At 42.8% G+C, this 16,917-nt stretch overlaps 3 protein-coding genes across 3 annotated transcripts; all 3 read right to left on the bottom strand.

The window, feature by feature from the left end:
* Positions 1-219: 219 nt before the first annotated feature.
* On the bottom strand, positions 220-1,227 carry LOC311173789 (olfactory receptor 1468-like; the record flags this gene model as incomplete). Its single annotated transcript, XM_084237886.1, has 1 exon — positions 220-1,227. Exon 1 carries the CDS (start codon positions 1,162-1,164, stop codon positions 220-222), a length of 945 nt encoding a protein of 314 aa, XP_084094012.1. The 5' UTR covers positions 1,165-1,227.
* Positions 1,228-6,202: 4,975 nt separating this feature from the next.
* Positions 6,203-7,256, bottom strand: LOC311174637 (olfactory receptor 1E5-like; the record flags this gene model as incomplete). Its single annotated transcript, XM_084239223.1, has 1 exon — positions 6,203-7,256. One exon carries the CDS (start codon positions 7,254-7,256, stop codon positions 6,312-6,314), a length of 945 nt encoding a protein of 314 aa, XP_084095349.1. The 3' UTR covers positions 6,203-6,311.
* Positions 7,257-15,348: 8,092 nt separating this feature from the next.
* Positions 15,349-16,294, bottom strand: LOC311174548 (olfactory receptor 1E5; the record flags this gene model as incomplete). Its single annotated transcript, XM_084239060.1, has 1 exon — positions 15,349-16,294. The coding sequence occupies exon 1, from the start codon at positions 16,291-16,293 to the stop codon at positions 15,349-15,351; it is 945 nt and encodes a 314-aa protein (XP_084095186.1). The 5' UTR covers position 16,294.
* Positions 16,295-16,917: the final 623 nt, after the last annotated feature.

The raw sequence follows: 16,917 nt of genomic DNA on the forward strand, positions 1-16,917 counted from the left end.
ATGCTTCTTTAGAACTTGTCAGTGTGTCACTGTTGTGCCCTTTCCTGTTCAACTGTGCACCCCCACTTTATTATTTCTACTTTCTGCATAATTATTGAGCATGCCGGTTAACAGAAAGTTCAAAGCAAAAAAAAAAAAAAAACAAGTCTGGATAATATTCTAATATTAATACCAACACACATGCTAGATCAATTACATAAGAATTCTTGAGTGTTACCATTATGGATGGAGGAGAATTTTCTTTTTGCTCAAGACTCTTCCTAAAGCACCTTTAATGTCTCTGTTCCGCAGGCTGTAGATGAAGGGGTTCAGCATGGGGGTCACCGCAGTGTACATCAGAGCCATGACAGTCTCCTTAACAGAAGAATTATTAGATGAAGGGATTAAATACAGACCAATGACTGTCCCATAGAACAGCGACACCACAGAGAGGTGGGAGCCACAGGTGGAGAAGGCCTTGCGGATCCCCCTGACAGAAGGGACCTTCAGGATGGAGGACACGATTCGTCCATAGGACATGATGATGAGTAGGAATGGAACAACAAGGAAGAGGCCCCCCATGATGAATATCACCAGCTCGTTAACTCGAGTGTCCGAGCAGGACAGCTTCAGCAGAGCAGACATGTCACAGAAAAAGTGGGGGATCACATTGTCTGCACAAAAACACAACCTGGCCATGAGCAGAGTGTGTAACATGGCGTGGAAGGTGGTCACAACCCAGGACAGCACCACCAAGGACACACAGAGCCTGGGGCTCATGATGCTGGTGTAGTGCAGAGGGAAGCAGATGGCCACATAGCGGTCATAGGCCATGGCCACCAGGAGGAAGCTCTCCAGGTCTCCAAAAAACAGAAAGAAGTATATTTGGGTCAGACAGCCGGCATAGGGGATGGAAGGGACCCGGCTCTGCATGTTCTGCAATAACTTGGGCATCGTGACGGAGGAGAAGCAGAGGTCAGAGAAAGACAAATTGCTGAGAAACATATACATGGGAGTGTGGAGGTGAGAGTCCAGGTGGATGAGGACGATGATGAGGAGGTTCCCCAGGACAGTGGTAAGATACATGGCCAGGAACATGGCGTAGAAAAGGTTCTGCTGCTCTGGCCTGATGGGCAGGCCCAGGAGGAGGAACTCAGTGACAACTGTCTCATTCTCTCCTGTCATGCTGTGTGTCTGGTATCTTTAGGAAGAAATAAGAAAGTCTATTAAAATGAATTCAAAAGTGAACTTACATCTAAGATACATAGTCTATTACAAAAATACTTGTATCACCAGTGAGAATGGCACATATTAAAAAAACTAGCAACAACAAATGTTGGCGAGGGTGTGGAGAAAAAGGAACTCTTCTGCACTGTTGGTGGGAGTGCAAACTGGTCCAACCACTGTGGAGAGCTGTGTGGAGATTCCTGGACCTACTAAACATAGAGCTTCCATATGATCCAGCAATTCCACTCCTAGGTATTTACCCAAAGGACACAGAAACATCAATTCCAAAGAACACCTGCACCCCTATGTTTATAGCAGCACTGTTTACAATAGCTAAGCTTTGGAAACAACCCAAATGCCCAAAAATAGATGACTGGATCAAGAAGATGTGGTACATATATACCATGGAATATTACTCAGCATTCAAAAAAGATAAACACATGCAATTTGCAGCAACATGGATGGCGCTGGAAGGGATCATGCTCAGCGAAATAAGCCAGAAAGAAAAAGAAAAATACCGGATGGTCTCACTCATAGCAGGAATCTAGAAAACTTAAATAAGGGACCAGGAAAATGAATAACTATAAGAAAGTGAAAATCAAAATCAACAAAAACTATGAACCAGAGACACTTTTAGGGGGGCGGGGACGGGAGGGGAAGGATTGGGGTCAGAATGGGGGGGCTGCAATTGTATGGGGAATATAAAAATAAAATTTATTATTTAAAAAAAATACTTGTATCACTGTCATCACATAATTATAATCTCTGTTCTCCAAACCCTATTACCAGAATCTCAATAATCAGAAATTGTTTCTTCTTTTCTTTTTAATATGTAATATTCCATCCTCTCCAAAATAACCTTACCTGAGATAAGACCCCAAAAGAAACTCATAAACTTACCTTACTCACTCCCAACTCTCTCCTCTCTAGTTTCCCTAATTTTGATAACAATCTAGCTTGTTATTTTCCGCTTCATCCTTTCTCTCATCATCAGCACCAAATCAATCAAGTCCTGTAGTTTCTGCCACTTAATTCTCTTTCTCACACACTCCTATGGCAAGCCCAGGACCAAGCTAACATATCTTGTCTTAAATTCATCTCCCTGCCTCCATGCTCACACTCCTTCAGTCTCTTCACACTGATATCCTAAGATGAAATTCTGATCATTCTTCTCCTTGAAATATACATGAACCCCAGGACTCTTAAGAGAAAGACAACACTTATTTCAAGGGCACAAAAGTTGCTTTATGAACTGACCTTTAGCCATGCCACATCCTCACTGTCCCAAGATGACACTCACATTCCACTCCCAGCAGCACTGGCCTGAAAAGTAGCCATTGCCTACTTCCAGCCTGCTGTGCCTCCTCTTCCTCTGCCTGGCATCTTCCTCCCTCTGCTTCCTCTTCGCCTGGTTTTCTCTACTTACCTTTCAGGTATATTACACGTCACTTACTCAGCTATTCCTGCCCTGTCCCCTCTAAACCTGCTGCTGTTACCAGGGTCTTGTCCTCCCACACTCAGAGCCTGGGTGGTTGTTCACAGCTGTCCTGCCCCCGACTGTGAGCAGCATTCAGGAGAGGCTCTGTCCCCCTGCAGGACCACCAGGCTGCCACAGCTCCTGGATGAGCAGATGTGTCCTAAATGCCGACGCGCTCTCCTTCAGGTGGAGACATATACCCTCCGGATGAAATGGCTTCTAAAATAAAATCACTACGCTTAATACATTCTCTCATAGTAAGAACTTAAAACCTCAACTGTTGAGCACTGTTTGACATTTTATTACAGAATGTATAGATGTACTTACATATGCATGGAAATGTTAGAGTAGCTTGTTATATTGTATTATTAGTAGAGATGATATATATAGATGTCTGTTTATAGAGTTAGTGATGTATATACTCTTATTGCTTATTTTCCTGAGAACCCTGACGATTACACCCATAGTGTCTCAATGCTGATAAATAGAGGAGAAGTCTGAAAGATCATGAAGATCTTTCATTAAAAAGACACAATTCTGTCCATCTGCTGGGAATTTCTCCCTGCTAAAGTTGCTTGATCCACTCACATTAATAGAATTTGATCTTGGAATTTAGACGCTGGCATTACAGTGGGAAGAAACATCTAGGGAAAATCGGACCCCTGGCATCCCCTGTGTTGCTCCCTGGTAATGAGCGGGACCGCCTCTGGGATGGAGCTAATGGCGACAGATCACATCCCAGAGACAGCGCTTGCAGATGTTGCCTCTGATGATGCCAGGAGCCTCTTATCTTCTTCCCCACTGAGTCAGTAGTTCTCAGACAGGATTCCACTGGGGAGTCACCTGGGGCAGTGCCTCTAAATTTAATGTCCATGCAAATCATACAGGAGTTCTGGCAACTCACTGATTCTGACTCATAGGCAGCTCCAGCATTTTTCATTAGCACCAAGAAATGCCCAAGCTGTGACCCACAGACGAGTCATTCCATTAAAGGATATATGTTGCTTTCAGAAGCAAAGATGAGGCAGCCCCTCCCCACAGATGAATTCAATCACAGTCTCTGAGAGGAGGCCTCTGCACCATTTTTGAAGCTCCCAGATGATTCTGAAATTAAAAAAAAAGGGGTCCACAGTTTCATGAAAGCATGGCTCGTGAGCTACTGTTATGACTAACTTGTACTCTTGTGAGGACACATTATAGGGCAGCTACACTTATGAATGCTGTTAGTGATAACAAGATCATCATTGATGAACATTCTTCAAAATATTTCTAGAATGTGCAAAATCTGGGAAAGGCAGAGAGGTGAGAAGCGAAGGGACATACCTGAAAAACTCTCCAACCTGGGACATCAAGAGCCTCAGGTTGGAAGGATGCCAGTGGACCCGCCCAGTCACCCTCTGCCTAACTTACCCAGTGTGTCTCAGGGCAGCTCCAGGACCCTGATCCAAAGCCCTACTCCCCTTTATTCACTTGACAGGCGAAACAGCCTCTGCAGTCATCACCTGCATCTGCAACATCCTTCTCATACCTCCTTGGACCTAAGGGACCCTGGTTCCCACAGGAGTCCAGATACTTGAGGAACTCATTAGACAAAGTAATTACCCAGGACATCTCTAGGATAAATTGTCACTGGAGCAGTGAGTGATTACAGTCACCCCTCACACCTGAATATGCTCTGGATCAAGGTGGGGATGGAGAGAATCTCTGTGAATGCTTGATCACTGCATATTCAGGAGTGGACAGGAACTGGTCCTGTGGGACTGGAGTTGACATGTGGGAGTTGAAGGATGATAATAATAAAAAAAAAAAGCCATAAGAATAAGCAGGGACCAGTGGTGACTATCCAAAAATATTTTAAGAGATTTGGAGTATTTCTTGTTCTATAGGCAACAAGAAGCCATCAGTGGTCTTTGATCAAACTGTCCAGAAATACACATATTTTAGAAAAATTCCCAAGTTGATAGAACCTCTCACTACAACCCAGTTCCCCATGGATATCCCCAAAGGTAGTGTTAAGCCTTTTTATTTAACAAGTTTCAAATTATTTTGACCCAACCCTATGCAGACATATAGGAAGGACTGGGATTAGAGAAAAGATATTCTCTCCTACTTTATGGCTAACCCCTCCTCAGGGCAAGCAAGAAAACAATTTGCATCCCACTGAAGTGCATGTAAGCCCTTACTTCTCTATGAAAACCTTACTGTCACCTCACCACCACCATCATCTCTACCACTCTCTCTACGTGTCAGATTCCTTCCATTTCCAGCTCTTCCTTTCCTTGCAATTGATCATGAGGTAATGGGAAAGACCATGGTGCTTTACCAGTTAGCCTGTGAGCGACCCAGGGTCAGGTGGAGGCTTCTCCTGTACTTCCCTTTGACTAAGGGTTCTATTTCCTTTACTCACTCCAAATTTGCCCCAAGCATATAATCTTGAGATCCCCAAGCATATAATCTACCTCTCACGCTACTTGGTCCAGCTCCAGGACATTTTTGATGCCATGGAACACAGTGTCATGGGGAACTTTCTCAGTGCTCATGCAAATACTTGGGCATATTATTATTCATTTTAAGTGAATTGTTGTATAGACTGTGAGGTATAGACAGTGATTTTCTTCATTAAAAGATGGTTTTCTATCAAATTATCTTTGCACAATTACCACCAATGGATGATACATTTTTTGTAGCACAGAATCATTTGGTAGTGAGAATACACACTCCACAGAATTACAGTTTGGAATATATTTAATTGAATGGATTTTGAAGTTTCATATCATGAAGTCTCTTTTAGTCATGTCTTCTTTCTTTAGTCTGTTAACATGATCATTTAGATGTATTTTTTTAAGATTTACTTTAATTATTTATGCATGTAAGAGCTGGGGTGTAGGCCAGAGGTGCAGGAGGTGAGAGGATTCATCAGAGAAAAACTGGGGACCAGAACAGGCAAATGTACTGAAATACACTGCTGTAGGGAGCAGTGGGCAAGACAGGAGAGGTCTGCTGTACCATGTGTTTAGCTCCCTGGCCGGGGATTGACTTGTGCTGCAGTGGCAGCAGATAGTTTCATAGTGCTGAGACTTAAACTCTTGCACCACCCCTTGCACCCTAGATGTATTTTTTAATGTTGAAACAACTTTTCATTTGAGTTTATTGATATGAAATTCATATGGAACCATAAAAGATCCCAAATAGTCAATGCAATTCTGAGACAGAAAAAGGAAACTGGAGGCATCACATTTCCTGATTAGAAACTACATTACGAAGCTAGAGTAATCAACAGTGTGAGGCTGACCTAAAAACAATGGAAAAGAATTGAGCAGTATACAAAAAAAAAAAAACAGAAATAAATTCATGCACCTACAGTCAACTAATATTCATCAGGGAGTTACAATACTCAATGGAGGAAAGATAGTGTGTCCAAGTATGGTGGTAGGATTCATACTGATACAAAAGAATTAAATTAGGCCCCTATCTTACTCCAACCACAAAAACTAACTTGAGGGACCTCCCTGTAGTATGCCAGTTAACAGAAAGTTGCTAAGCAAAAAAACAAGTTTGGATCAATACTCTAATATTAATATCAATACACATGCTAGATAAAATACATAAGAACTCTTGAGTGTTACCATTATGGATGGAGGAGAATTTTCTTCTTGCTCAAGACTCTTCCCAAGGCCCCTTTCATGTCTCTGTTCCGCAGGCTGTAGATGAAGGGGTTCAGCATGGGGGTCACCACAGTGTACATCATAGCCATAACAGTCTCCTTAACAGAAGAATTATTAGATGAAGGGATTAAATAAAGGCCAATGATTGTTCCATAGAACAGCGACACCACAGAGAGGTGGGAGCCACAGGTGGAGAAGGCCTTGCGGATCCCCCTGACAGAAGGGACCTTCAGGATGGAGGACACGATTCGTCCATAGGACATGATGATGAGTAGGAATGGAACAACAAGGATGAGGCCCCCCATGATGAATATCACCAGCTCGTTAACTCGAGTGTCCGAGCAGGACAGCTTCAGCAGAGCAGACATGTCACAGAAAAAGTGGGGGATCACATTGTCTGCACAAAAACACAACCTGGCCATGAGCAGAGTGTGTAACATGGCGTGGAAGGTGGTCACAACCCAGGACAGCACCACCAAGGACACACAGAGCCTGGGGCTCATGATGCTGGTGTAGTGCAGAGGGAAGCAGATGGCCACATAGCGGTCATAGGCCATGGCCACCAGGAGGAAGCTCTCCAGGTCTCCAAAAAACAGGAAGAAGTACATTTGGGTCAGACAGCCGGCGTAGGGGATGGAAGGCTTTCGGCTCTGCATGTTCTGCAGCATCTTGGGGATCGTGACGGAGGAGAAGCAGAGGTCAGAGAAAGACAAATTGCTGAGAAACATATACATGGGCGTGTGGAGGTGAGAGTCCAGGCGGATGAGGACGATGATGAGGAGGTTCCCCAGGACGGTGATAAGATACATGGCCAAGAACAGGGCATAGAACAGGTTCTGCTGCTCTGGCCTGATGGGCAGGCCCAGGAGGAGGAACTCAGTGACAAATGTCTGATTCTCCCCTGTCATTCTGCGTGTCCAGTATCTTTCGGATGAAACAATAGAGTCTATTAAAACCTGAATATAAAAGTGAAGCTATTTCTATAATTCTGTCAAGCATTCTGTAAGAATACTTCGTATCACGTTCTCCCTGTTAGTGCAGGGGCTTGAAGCGCAGGGCTGTGAAGCTGTCCACAGCCTTTGTGTTGTGAGTTCTATCCCCCGCCAGCCAGGAGCAACCCGCATAGCGCAGCAGACCTCTCCTGTCTAGCCCACTGCTCCCCTCAGCGGTGTGTTTCGGTACATGTCTGTTCTGCTCCCCTCTCTCTCTGGTGAATCTTCTCCCCCCACTCCCCGCCCCATGACTCTGGCCTGTACCCCACTTTTGAAAAAAAAAGGAATACTTTGAATCACTCTCATGCTGAAAATTACAATCTCTATTCTCCAAGTCTCTATAATAGAATTCATAATTGGAGATGACTTAATTTTTTTTCACTTCTGTTTAACACATTATAATATCCCATCCTTTCTGGAACACTCTTATCCTTTTGCTTCTGAGGCACAAACAGTGGTCTTCCTCACCTGCCTGGTTGCCCACCCTTGGAACTTGGAGCAGCTTCTGCTTTGCTGTTATCTGAGTTGTTGGTATTCCTGGGGGCATTTCCCAGAACACTGTCATCATTCTAAAAAAGTCCTGAGAAACACTCACCTGATCCAACGGCTTTTATTAGATGTAGACAAATCTCTTACCTATAAAATGTATTACCAGTTGCTTCGTGGTTTTCTTTCTTGGATGTTTTTGGCCTTGCATTTTAAGCTTCTCACATCCAAAAGAAACTCATGATGTCACCCAGTCCCTCTCCCATCTTTTCTCTCTTCATTGCCCATATTTCAGCACAGGAGACCCATGTTGTACCCAGGTCATACAGCTGTTGTTTCCTTTCACTCATCATCAACATCCAAAATGTCAACATATCCAATAGATTTTGCCACTCAATTCCCTTCCTCATTCATCCACTCCTCATCTCAACTGTCACTACCCAGCCAGGCTGACATTACCTTGTCTATATTATGGAAACAGCCTCTTAATTCATCTCCCTGGCTCCCTGCTCACTCCCCTTAAATGTTTGCACTACAGCAACCTAAGATGAAAACCTAATCTTCATTTTCCCTAAAATCTTCATGGATTCGCATTGCTTTGAAATGAAGGCAAAATTTCCTTCAGGAACACAAAGGGAGTTTCATGCCTTCACGTTGTCTACTGTGGGTCTACTAATCCCAGAGGCCTGTTCAGCCACCATTTTATTACCTAGTTCTAAATACTAAGCAAGGCCAGAACGACCAGGTCAGTTAGGTACAGGAGCCCAACCCTGCAAGGTGCCTTTCAAATCAATGAAGAGCACAAAGCTAGATCATGCTGGGAAGGCTATGCATCATGAAGTATGACCAGGAATGCCCGGGGGCTGATGACCGATGCATAAAATGTACTCCCGACTTATACATCTTGAGGTATGACTGGGAACGCCCTGGGAGCCAAGGACTGATGTAACACAAGGGACCCCAGAAGCTGATCAGTGGAAAAAGTCTGGTTGATGAGATTGAAACTATGGCAGGGGAACTAGAGTTTTAGCTCAAATACAATTCAAGTCATCAAGCAGATGAGAAGTGCCTGGAGGGCAGACTCACAATCCCTGATACTATCAGAGACAGAGCACCTTTTCTAGTTTCACCCCTCCCTTTTTTCTTTGTCCTCTTTCCTGTCAACTGATTCTATATAATTCTTCTATCAATAAAAAGGCCAGGATCTTGCTCTTCGGAAGCATTCTGCATTATGTAGCCTGCTCCATGACTCCCATTTCTTCATCTGTGTGGTGTTGCCTGATGCAACAGTCTACCTCCACAGCTTCCCTGGCTGCATAATGACACTCACAGCCCCATCCTCAAAGTGCTAAACTTACAAGTCACAACCCAGGGAAGGTGGTAGGGGAAAATAAACTATTGAGAAATATCCCTCTATGCAATGAACACAAAAATAAAATAAAAGACAAAAATTAAGTCCCAAAATAAAATGTGTATTAGAATAATTACCGTGGAAGTCAGAAAGCATAATGGTTGGGAAAAAAAATTCATATGAACAGTGGTTGCTGTAAAGCTGTAGGAAAACCACCTAAAAGAAAAAAAGTAAACACCAGTAGTGTGTTCAGTCTTATGGATTTTGAACTAAGCCAATTAGAATTAAATGTAAAGCATAATAGCTATTGCTGAATATGATTTTAACTAAAATAAATATATTCTGTGTGCCATAGCTTCTAAAGACATCAGATCAATGTCTGATGCCTTTATAAAAGGATCATGATAATCAAGAAGATGAATTATGTCTTCCAGATCTCAGCCATGACTGAATATTCTATGTCATCCTACATTCAGCCAAGGTAGCAACTCACAAAGGCAAAAACGAACAACACAGCACCAAAGAGAGAGAAGAGGAGAAAGAGGGCCAGTAGAATGATCACTACAATATTGTTTCCAAACAAATTTGTGCTCCTCATGTGACCTTCAAAATTGTGAAAAAAAAGTCACAGTTCATTCCTCCAGTCTTTGAGACTTTCTGACCTCAGCCTGACACCTTCCACCCTGCTCCCTTTTCACATGCGTATCCTTCGGGCTTATTATATGTCACTTACTCAGCCAAACCTGACATCTCTTTAGTAGGGCTACTCTGTGTCCACAGCATCCTCTGCCTCTCCCATGTCATCAATGCCCTGGGGTTGTTTCTTTATAGCTGTCCCACTCCGGACTGTGAACCCATTCAGGAGAGGCTCTGTCTTCCCTCATGACAGCAGGAGCACCAAACTGCCACATGGCCTGATGTTTCATAACTATTTATGGCCTGTCTTTCAGCTGGGACATGCATTCCCCCAACAGCAAAATTGTTGGTAAGTTAAAGTCACCACTCCTAATAAATTATGCCATAACAAAAATCCATTACCCTTGACCATTTTGCACTGTTAGACATTTTATTACAGAGCGTTTGAATGTGAATTTGAACTTATAGTAAATACTAGAGTACTTCAGATACATTACTCTCTTTACTAACATAGATAATATAGATCATAGAGACAGATACCTATCTAGGTATAGGCATACACATGGAGACATCAGATAGACATACAGATAAAAATGCAGATATTACTCCCATTGTTTCTGTTCCCAAGAGCCCTGACTAATATACCCTGTGGTATCTCAGTGCTGATAAAGAAAGAGAGAAGACTGAAAGATGGGGAACTCCTTCATTAAAAAGACGTATTTCTGGGCCACCCTGGTGGCGCAAGGGTTGATACGCAGCCTGTGAAGCTGTTCACAGCCTCTGCAGCACGAATTTGATCCCTGGCTGGACAGGGAGCAACCCACATGGCGCAGCAGACCTCTCCTGCCTAGCCCACTGCTCCCCTCAGCAGAGTATTTCAGTCAATCTGCCTGTTCTGTTCCCCACTCTGTCTCTGGTGAATCCTCTCACCCCCGCCATGCCTCTGGCCTGTACCCCAGCTCTTTTATGAATAAATAAATCTCAAAAAAAAAAGACATATTTCTGTCCATCTGCTGGGATTTTCTCCTTGCGAAAGTTGCTTGATCCACTCACTTTAATAGAATTTGATCTTGGACTTTAGACACTGGCATTACAGTGGGAGGAAACATCTAGGGAAAATCAGACCCCTGACGTTCGCTGTGTTGCTCCCCGGTAAATGAGCGGGACCATCTCTGGGATCAAGCTATGACAACAGATCACATCTCAGAGACAGCACTTGCAGATGTTGCCTCCGATGATGCCGGGAGCCTCTTATCTTCCTCACTTATTGAGTCAGTAGTTCTCAGGCAGGACTCCACTGGGGAGTCACCTGGGGCAGTGCCTCTAAATTTAATGTCCATGCAAATCACACAGGAGTTCCGGCAACTCACTGATTCTGACTCATGGGCCAGCTTCAATATTTTTCATTACCAAGAAATGCCCAAGCTGTGACCCACAGGTGAAACATTCAGTTGAAGAACAGATGCTGCTTTCAGAAGTAAAGATGCAGCCCATCCCCACAGATAACTTCAATCACAGTCTCTAAGAGGAGGCCTCTGCACCATTTTTTGAATGGTGATTCTGAAATAAAACAAGGACTCCATGGTTTCATGAAAGTCTAGCTTATGAGCTACTGTATGACCAACTTATACAACTTGTGAGAACATGCTACAGGGCAATTGCATTTATGACTGTTACTGGTAATAGCAAAATTATTATTGATGAACATTCTTCAAAATATTTCTAGAATGTGCAAGTTCTTTGGAGTCAGAGAGGTGAGATGAGAGGAGTGTAGCTGAAAAACTCTCCAGAAATCATCACACACACTGGAACATCAAGAGCCTCAGGTTGGAAGGATCCCAGTGGACCCGCTCACTCACCCTCTGCCCAACTTACCCAGTGTGTCTCAGGGCAGCTCCAGGACCCTGACCCAAGGCCTCCTCCCCTTTATTCACTACTATGTGAGTAACAGCCTCTGAAGTCATCACCTGCATCTGCAGCATCCTTCTCACATCCCCCATTCCACACACCCCTGGGCCTGAGGGACCCTGGATCCCACAGGAGTCCAGCTCCTGGAGGAACTCATTAAAGGCAAAGCAATTACCCAGGACCTCTCTAGGACAAATTGTCACTGGGGCTATGAGGATTACAGTCACCCATCACACCTGACTATACTCTGGGTCAAGGTGGGGATGGAGAGAAGCTCATTTGTGGATGCTTGATCACTGCACGTTCAGGAGTGGACAAGAAGTAGTCCTGTGGGACTGGAGTCAACATTCTGGGACATTTTCTTTGGAAAGGAGGATGGGTGAAGAATTCATAAACACAAGCAAGGGCCAGACAGTGAATATCCCAAAATACTTTGTGTGGAGATGTTATCCTGTTGGGCAACAAGAAGCCATCAGTGGTCTTTGAACTGAGTACCACCATTAAAGACACATACATCAGAGAGAACACAGGTTGGCAGAATCTCACTACAACCCAATTCCCCAGGGGAGAGAGAAACCTGCAGTTAACAAGGATCAGATCTCTATGATGCAACCATATGCAGACATATAGAAAGGACCAGAGTAAGAGAAAAGGTAAATTCCCAGATCATGTTCAGTTCTTCCTGCGGGCAATATTGAAAGGAAGCCAGATGTATATCCAGCGGAGGGACATCTAGCTCCATACTTCTCTAGGAAATCCTTAATAGCACCCTGCCACCACCATCATCTCTACCACGGTCCTCAAGCACCATTACTACCTAATTTCCAGCTCTCCTCACCCTGCAATCTATCTGAAAGCCAGAGTTAACATATATCACTCCATCTTATATTACCAATTCCACATTTTCCTTGTCCACCATCTTAACTGGAGTTCTTTACATAGTAGTAGTACAATACCAACCCTCATTCTTAAAGAATTTGAATCCTCATTTGTGTCGCCTTTATTAACATTTATTATATGACATGAACATGGCACCTAAATAATCCCCAGAATTTCACACCTGGTCCTCCTTGCTCCACTTGTGTAGAATAACTCAATTTTCCCTGGCTAGCAATGACACTACCTCAGAACAGCAGTTCTGCTCTTTATCTGTTCACTTAAGGACCACAAAATGTCCATGCAGTAGCCTCCACTTCCAGTTCTATGGAATTATTGTTAGATCCCCTCATGGCTTGCTTGAGAACTATATGAGATACTTAAGAACCAATTTAAGTTCTCTTGGCTCATCTCTTATTCTAGTCACAGCTTCAGTAAACAGATTTCACAGACTTTTGAAAGGCATTTTTTAAGTTGTTTTATTTTTTATTGAGTTAACAGTGGTTTACAACACTCTATAGATTTAGGGTATAGGATCAAAACTCCTTAGATAGATGCTACCATACTACTACTCAAGCACCAATAATCCATTGGACCCGCTTGCCATTTGCTACAGAGCCCCCACATTTGCCCTCTGGTAGCCTCAATTCTGCAGTCAATTTTTAGAGTTTCATTTGGCTTAGCTGTGTCTGTTCCTTTGCTCTGTTTCTCTATATTCCACATGCAGTGAAATCATCTGATATGTGTCTTTCTCCTTCTGTTTGCTTCATTTAGCACCATCCCCTCCATTTCCTTCCATGTTGTCACAAACAGCAAGGTGAATTATATATGCATACCACCTCTTCTTTATCCACTCATCAGTCATTGGGCTTTTAAGTTGTTTTCATAATTTGGCTGTTGTGAATAGTGTTGTAATGAACAGAGAAGTGCATGTATCCCTTCAAATAAGTGTGCAAGGGCTTTTCACTTTGATGTAGTCCCATTTGTTTATTTTTGCTTTTGTTTTCCTTGTTGTTGGAGTTGGGTTCCCAAAGACAATGTCTCAGAGATTTTTGGCCTATTTGTCTTATATATTTTATGGTTTCCAGTCTCACATTCAAGTCGTTGAATCATTTTGAAGTAATTATTGTGTATGGTGTGAGACAGTGGTCTAGTTTCATTCTTTTGCATATGGCTGTTCAATTTCCCCAGCACCTTTTGCTGGAGAATTTCCTTTCTCCATTTATACTGATCACTCCCTTGTGGTAGTATGGACTTAATTCTGGGTCTCAAATCCATTGGTCTGTGTGTTTATTTTTATTTCAATACCATGCCATTTTGATTACCACAGTTTGTAGGAATGTTTAAGATCTGTGAAACTTCTGTTCTTTATTTTGTCAAGATTATTTGATAAAATGGTATCTTATGTAGATTCCATATATTTTTCAACAATGTTTCCTCTGTTTCTTTGAAGAATTGCAACTTTGATAAGGATTGCACTGAATCTTTATATTGCTTAGGGCAAGAGGCCATTTTAACATTACCTCAATCAAAATAATTTAACTAAAAGCAATATTTAAAAGATTTAAAAGATTTTCAATATTAGTGTTACAAGGATGTGAAGAAACCAGAATTCTAACAGACTGCTTATAAGTATTTAAATTGGTACGATCACTTTGGAAATCTCTTTGATAATATTTACTATATTAGAATATAAGCATATTCTATGACCTGACAATTTTGCCCCATGTATATATATGCAATAAAAGACATATATGAAAATATTCATAGTAGCCTTATTTGTAATAATGGCTCAGAATTCAAAAGGAACAAACACACTACTCTATGAATGAATCTCAAAAAATAATTTTTTGAGAGTCACAAAAAATACAAAAGAACATATATGATTCCTCTTTATATGAAGTACAATAATAAGCAATGTAATCCATAGTGATAGAATTCAGATCAGTAAATTACAGTGTCAGGGAATGGATGGGTAATTGAGTGCATTTTTTTAATCTTTAAAATGGCAATGATGCCCTTGCGGAATCATTACAAGAGTAGAGTAGGTAAAGGGTATAAAGTCTGCTGACAAATTCCAAATATCAAGCAGGAGAGTGACATAAGCTGTTAACCAGACTCTGGGTGCTGCCCCAATAACTGATGGAGTAAACTTAGGTGCCCAGAGCTGAGTTAGCTCCCTAAGACACACTGAACTGCTGGAGCAATGTAAACAGACTGCTCACAGGAGGTTCAGGTGGGGCCTGAGAGCTAATGCAGACATAAAAATAAACCAGAAGAGATAAGGTTAAGAGATAGAATGATCTGATCCCTTACTCAGAGAGAGGTAAAGAATATGTTCATTGTATTCAACAATGAAAAGTTCACCTGAGCAGAGGTAGCCAGGAAAGGGAGGGGTTTGAGTTTTAGTGTGCATCGACCAGGGAGAACAGATGACTATTTGAAGCAGAGTTTTGAATATAAAAAAAAAAAAAATGAAGACATGATAAATTAGCTGTGAAGCTAATGGAGTCAGAAAGATCACTTAAAAGCTTTAAAACTATGCTTCCTCAGGGTCTCCCCGGAAGAACCAAAAGGAAGACCTTCCCAGCGTGTCACTAGGATCCTCTTTCTTGTTCAACTGTGCTCCACCACTTCATCTTTTCTACTGACTGGATAATTATTTAGTATGCCACTTAACAGAAAGTTGCAAAGTAACTTAGTATCAGCACATCTACTGAATAAACTATGTAAACATCCCAAGCTTTATTGTCATAGGTAAAAGGGAGTTTTCTTTTTGCTAAAGACTCTTCCCAAAGCCCCTTTCATGTCTCTGTTCCGCAGGCTGTAGATGAAGGGGTTCAGCATGGGGGTCACCACAGTGTACATCATAGCCATGACAGTTTCCTTAACAGTAGAATTATTAGATGAAGGGATTAAATACAGACCAATGACTGTCCCATAGAACAGCGACACCACAGAGAGGTGGGAGCCACAGGTGGAGAAGGCCTTGCGGATCCCCCTGACAGAAGGGACCTTCAGGATGGAGGACACGATTCGTCCATAGGACATGATGATGAGTAGGAATGGAACAACAAGGATGAGGCCCCCCATGATGAATATCACCAGCTCGTTAACTCGAGTGTCCGAGCAGGACAGCTTCAGCAGAGCAGACATGTCACAGAAAAAGTGGGGGATCACATTGTCTGCACAAAAACACAACCTGGCCATGAGCAGAGTGTGTAACATGGCGTGGAAGGTGGTCACAACCCAGGACAGCACCACCAGGGACACACAGAGCCTGGGGCTCATGATGCTGGTGTAGTGCAGAGGGAAGCAGATGGCCACATAGCGGTCATAGGCCATGGCCACCAGGAGGAAGCTCTCCAGGTCTGCAAAAAACAGGAAGAAGTACATTTGGGTCAGACAGCCGGCGTAGGGGATGGAAGGGACCTGGCTCTGCATGTTCTGCAGCAACTTGGGCATCGTGACGGAGGAGAAGCAGAGGTCAGAGAAAGACAAATTGCTAAGAAACATATACATGGGCGTGTGGAGGTGAGAGTCCAAGCGGATGAGGACGATGATGAGAAGGTTCCCCAGGACGGTGATTAGATACATGGCCAGGAACAGGGCATAGAACAGGTTCTGCTGCTCTGGCCTGATGGGTAGGCCCAGGAGGAGAAATTCTGATATGACAGTTTGATTTCTTCCTGTCATGTTCTGTTTCCAGTATCTTTAGGAGAAAATAGCAGAGTCCATTAAAAACCTGAATAAAAATGAACATATTTCTGTGATACATATTCTGTTTATCTGTAGTCATGTATTTCACCCTCATTTTCTGAGTCACCATTCTCTATAACCAGAAATACACCATATCACTCAATCAAAGACACTTTCTAAACTTATTTTCACTTCTCAGTAAATAGCATCGCAATTAGTCACAATAGCGGCTCCTCCCTCCCGTCACTCGTCACTCTAATCTCTTAGCTTCTATGCTATCACACTGGTTCTCCTAATACTGTCCACTTCATTCATTCTCAATAACTGTGATTGGTTTCTTCCCCAACCATTTCTTATATATTAGTGTTTCCTAGAGCTTTTTCCTAAACACTGTTCATTTATAATTCTACATCTGCATCCTTACCGGTGGCATCAATTACCATCAGACCCTCATGGGTAAACCTCTCTTACCTTCAGAATTGTGTAATCATTATCTCCCTGTCCCTCTCCCAATCCACTCCTCCAAGTCTCTCATCTCAATAAAAGAAATCAGGTTCAAGTCAAAAACCTAAGAGTTTTCTTTCATCTCCTCCTTTCTCTATCAATCTCCTCTCAGTCACT

This window comes from Talpa europaea, assembly GCF_964194135.1.
Source record: "Talpa europaea genome assembly, chromosome: 7".
NCBI lineage: Eukaryota > Metazoa > Chordata > Mammalia > Eulipotyphla > Talpidae > Talpa > Talpa europaea.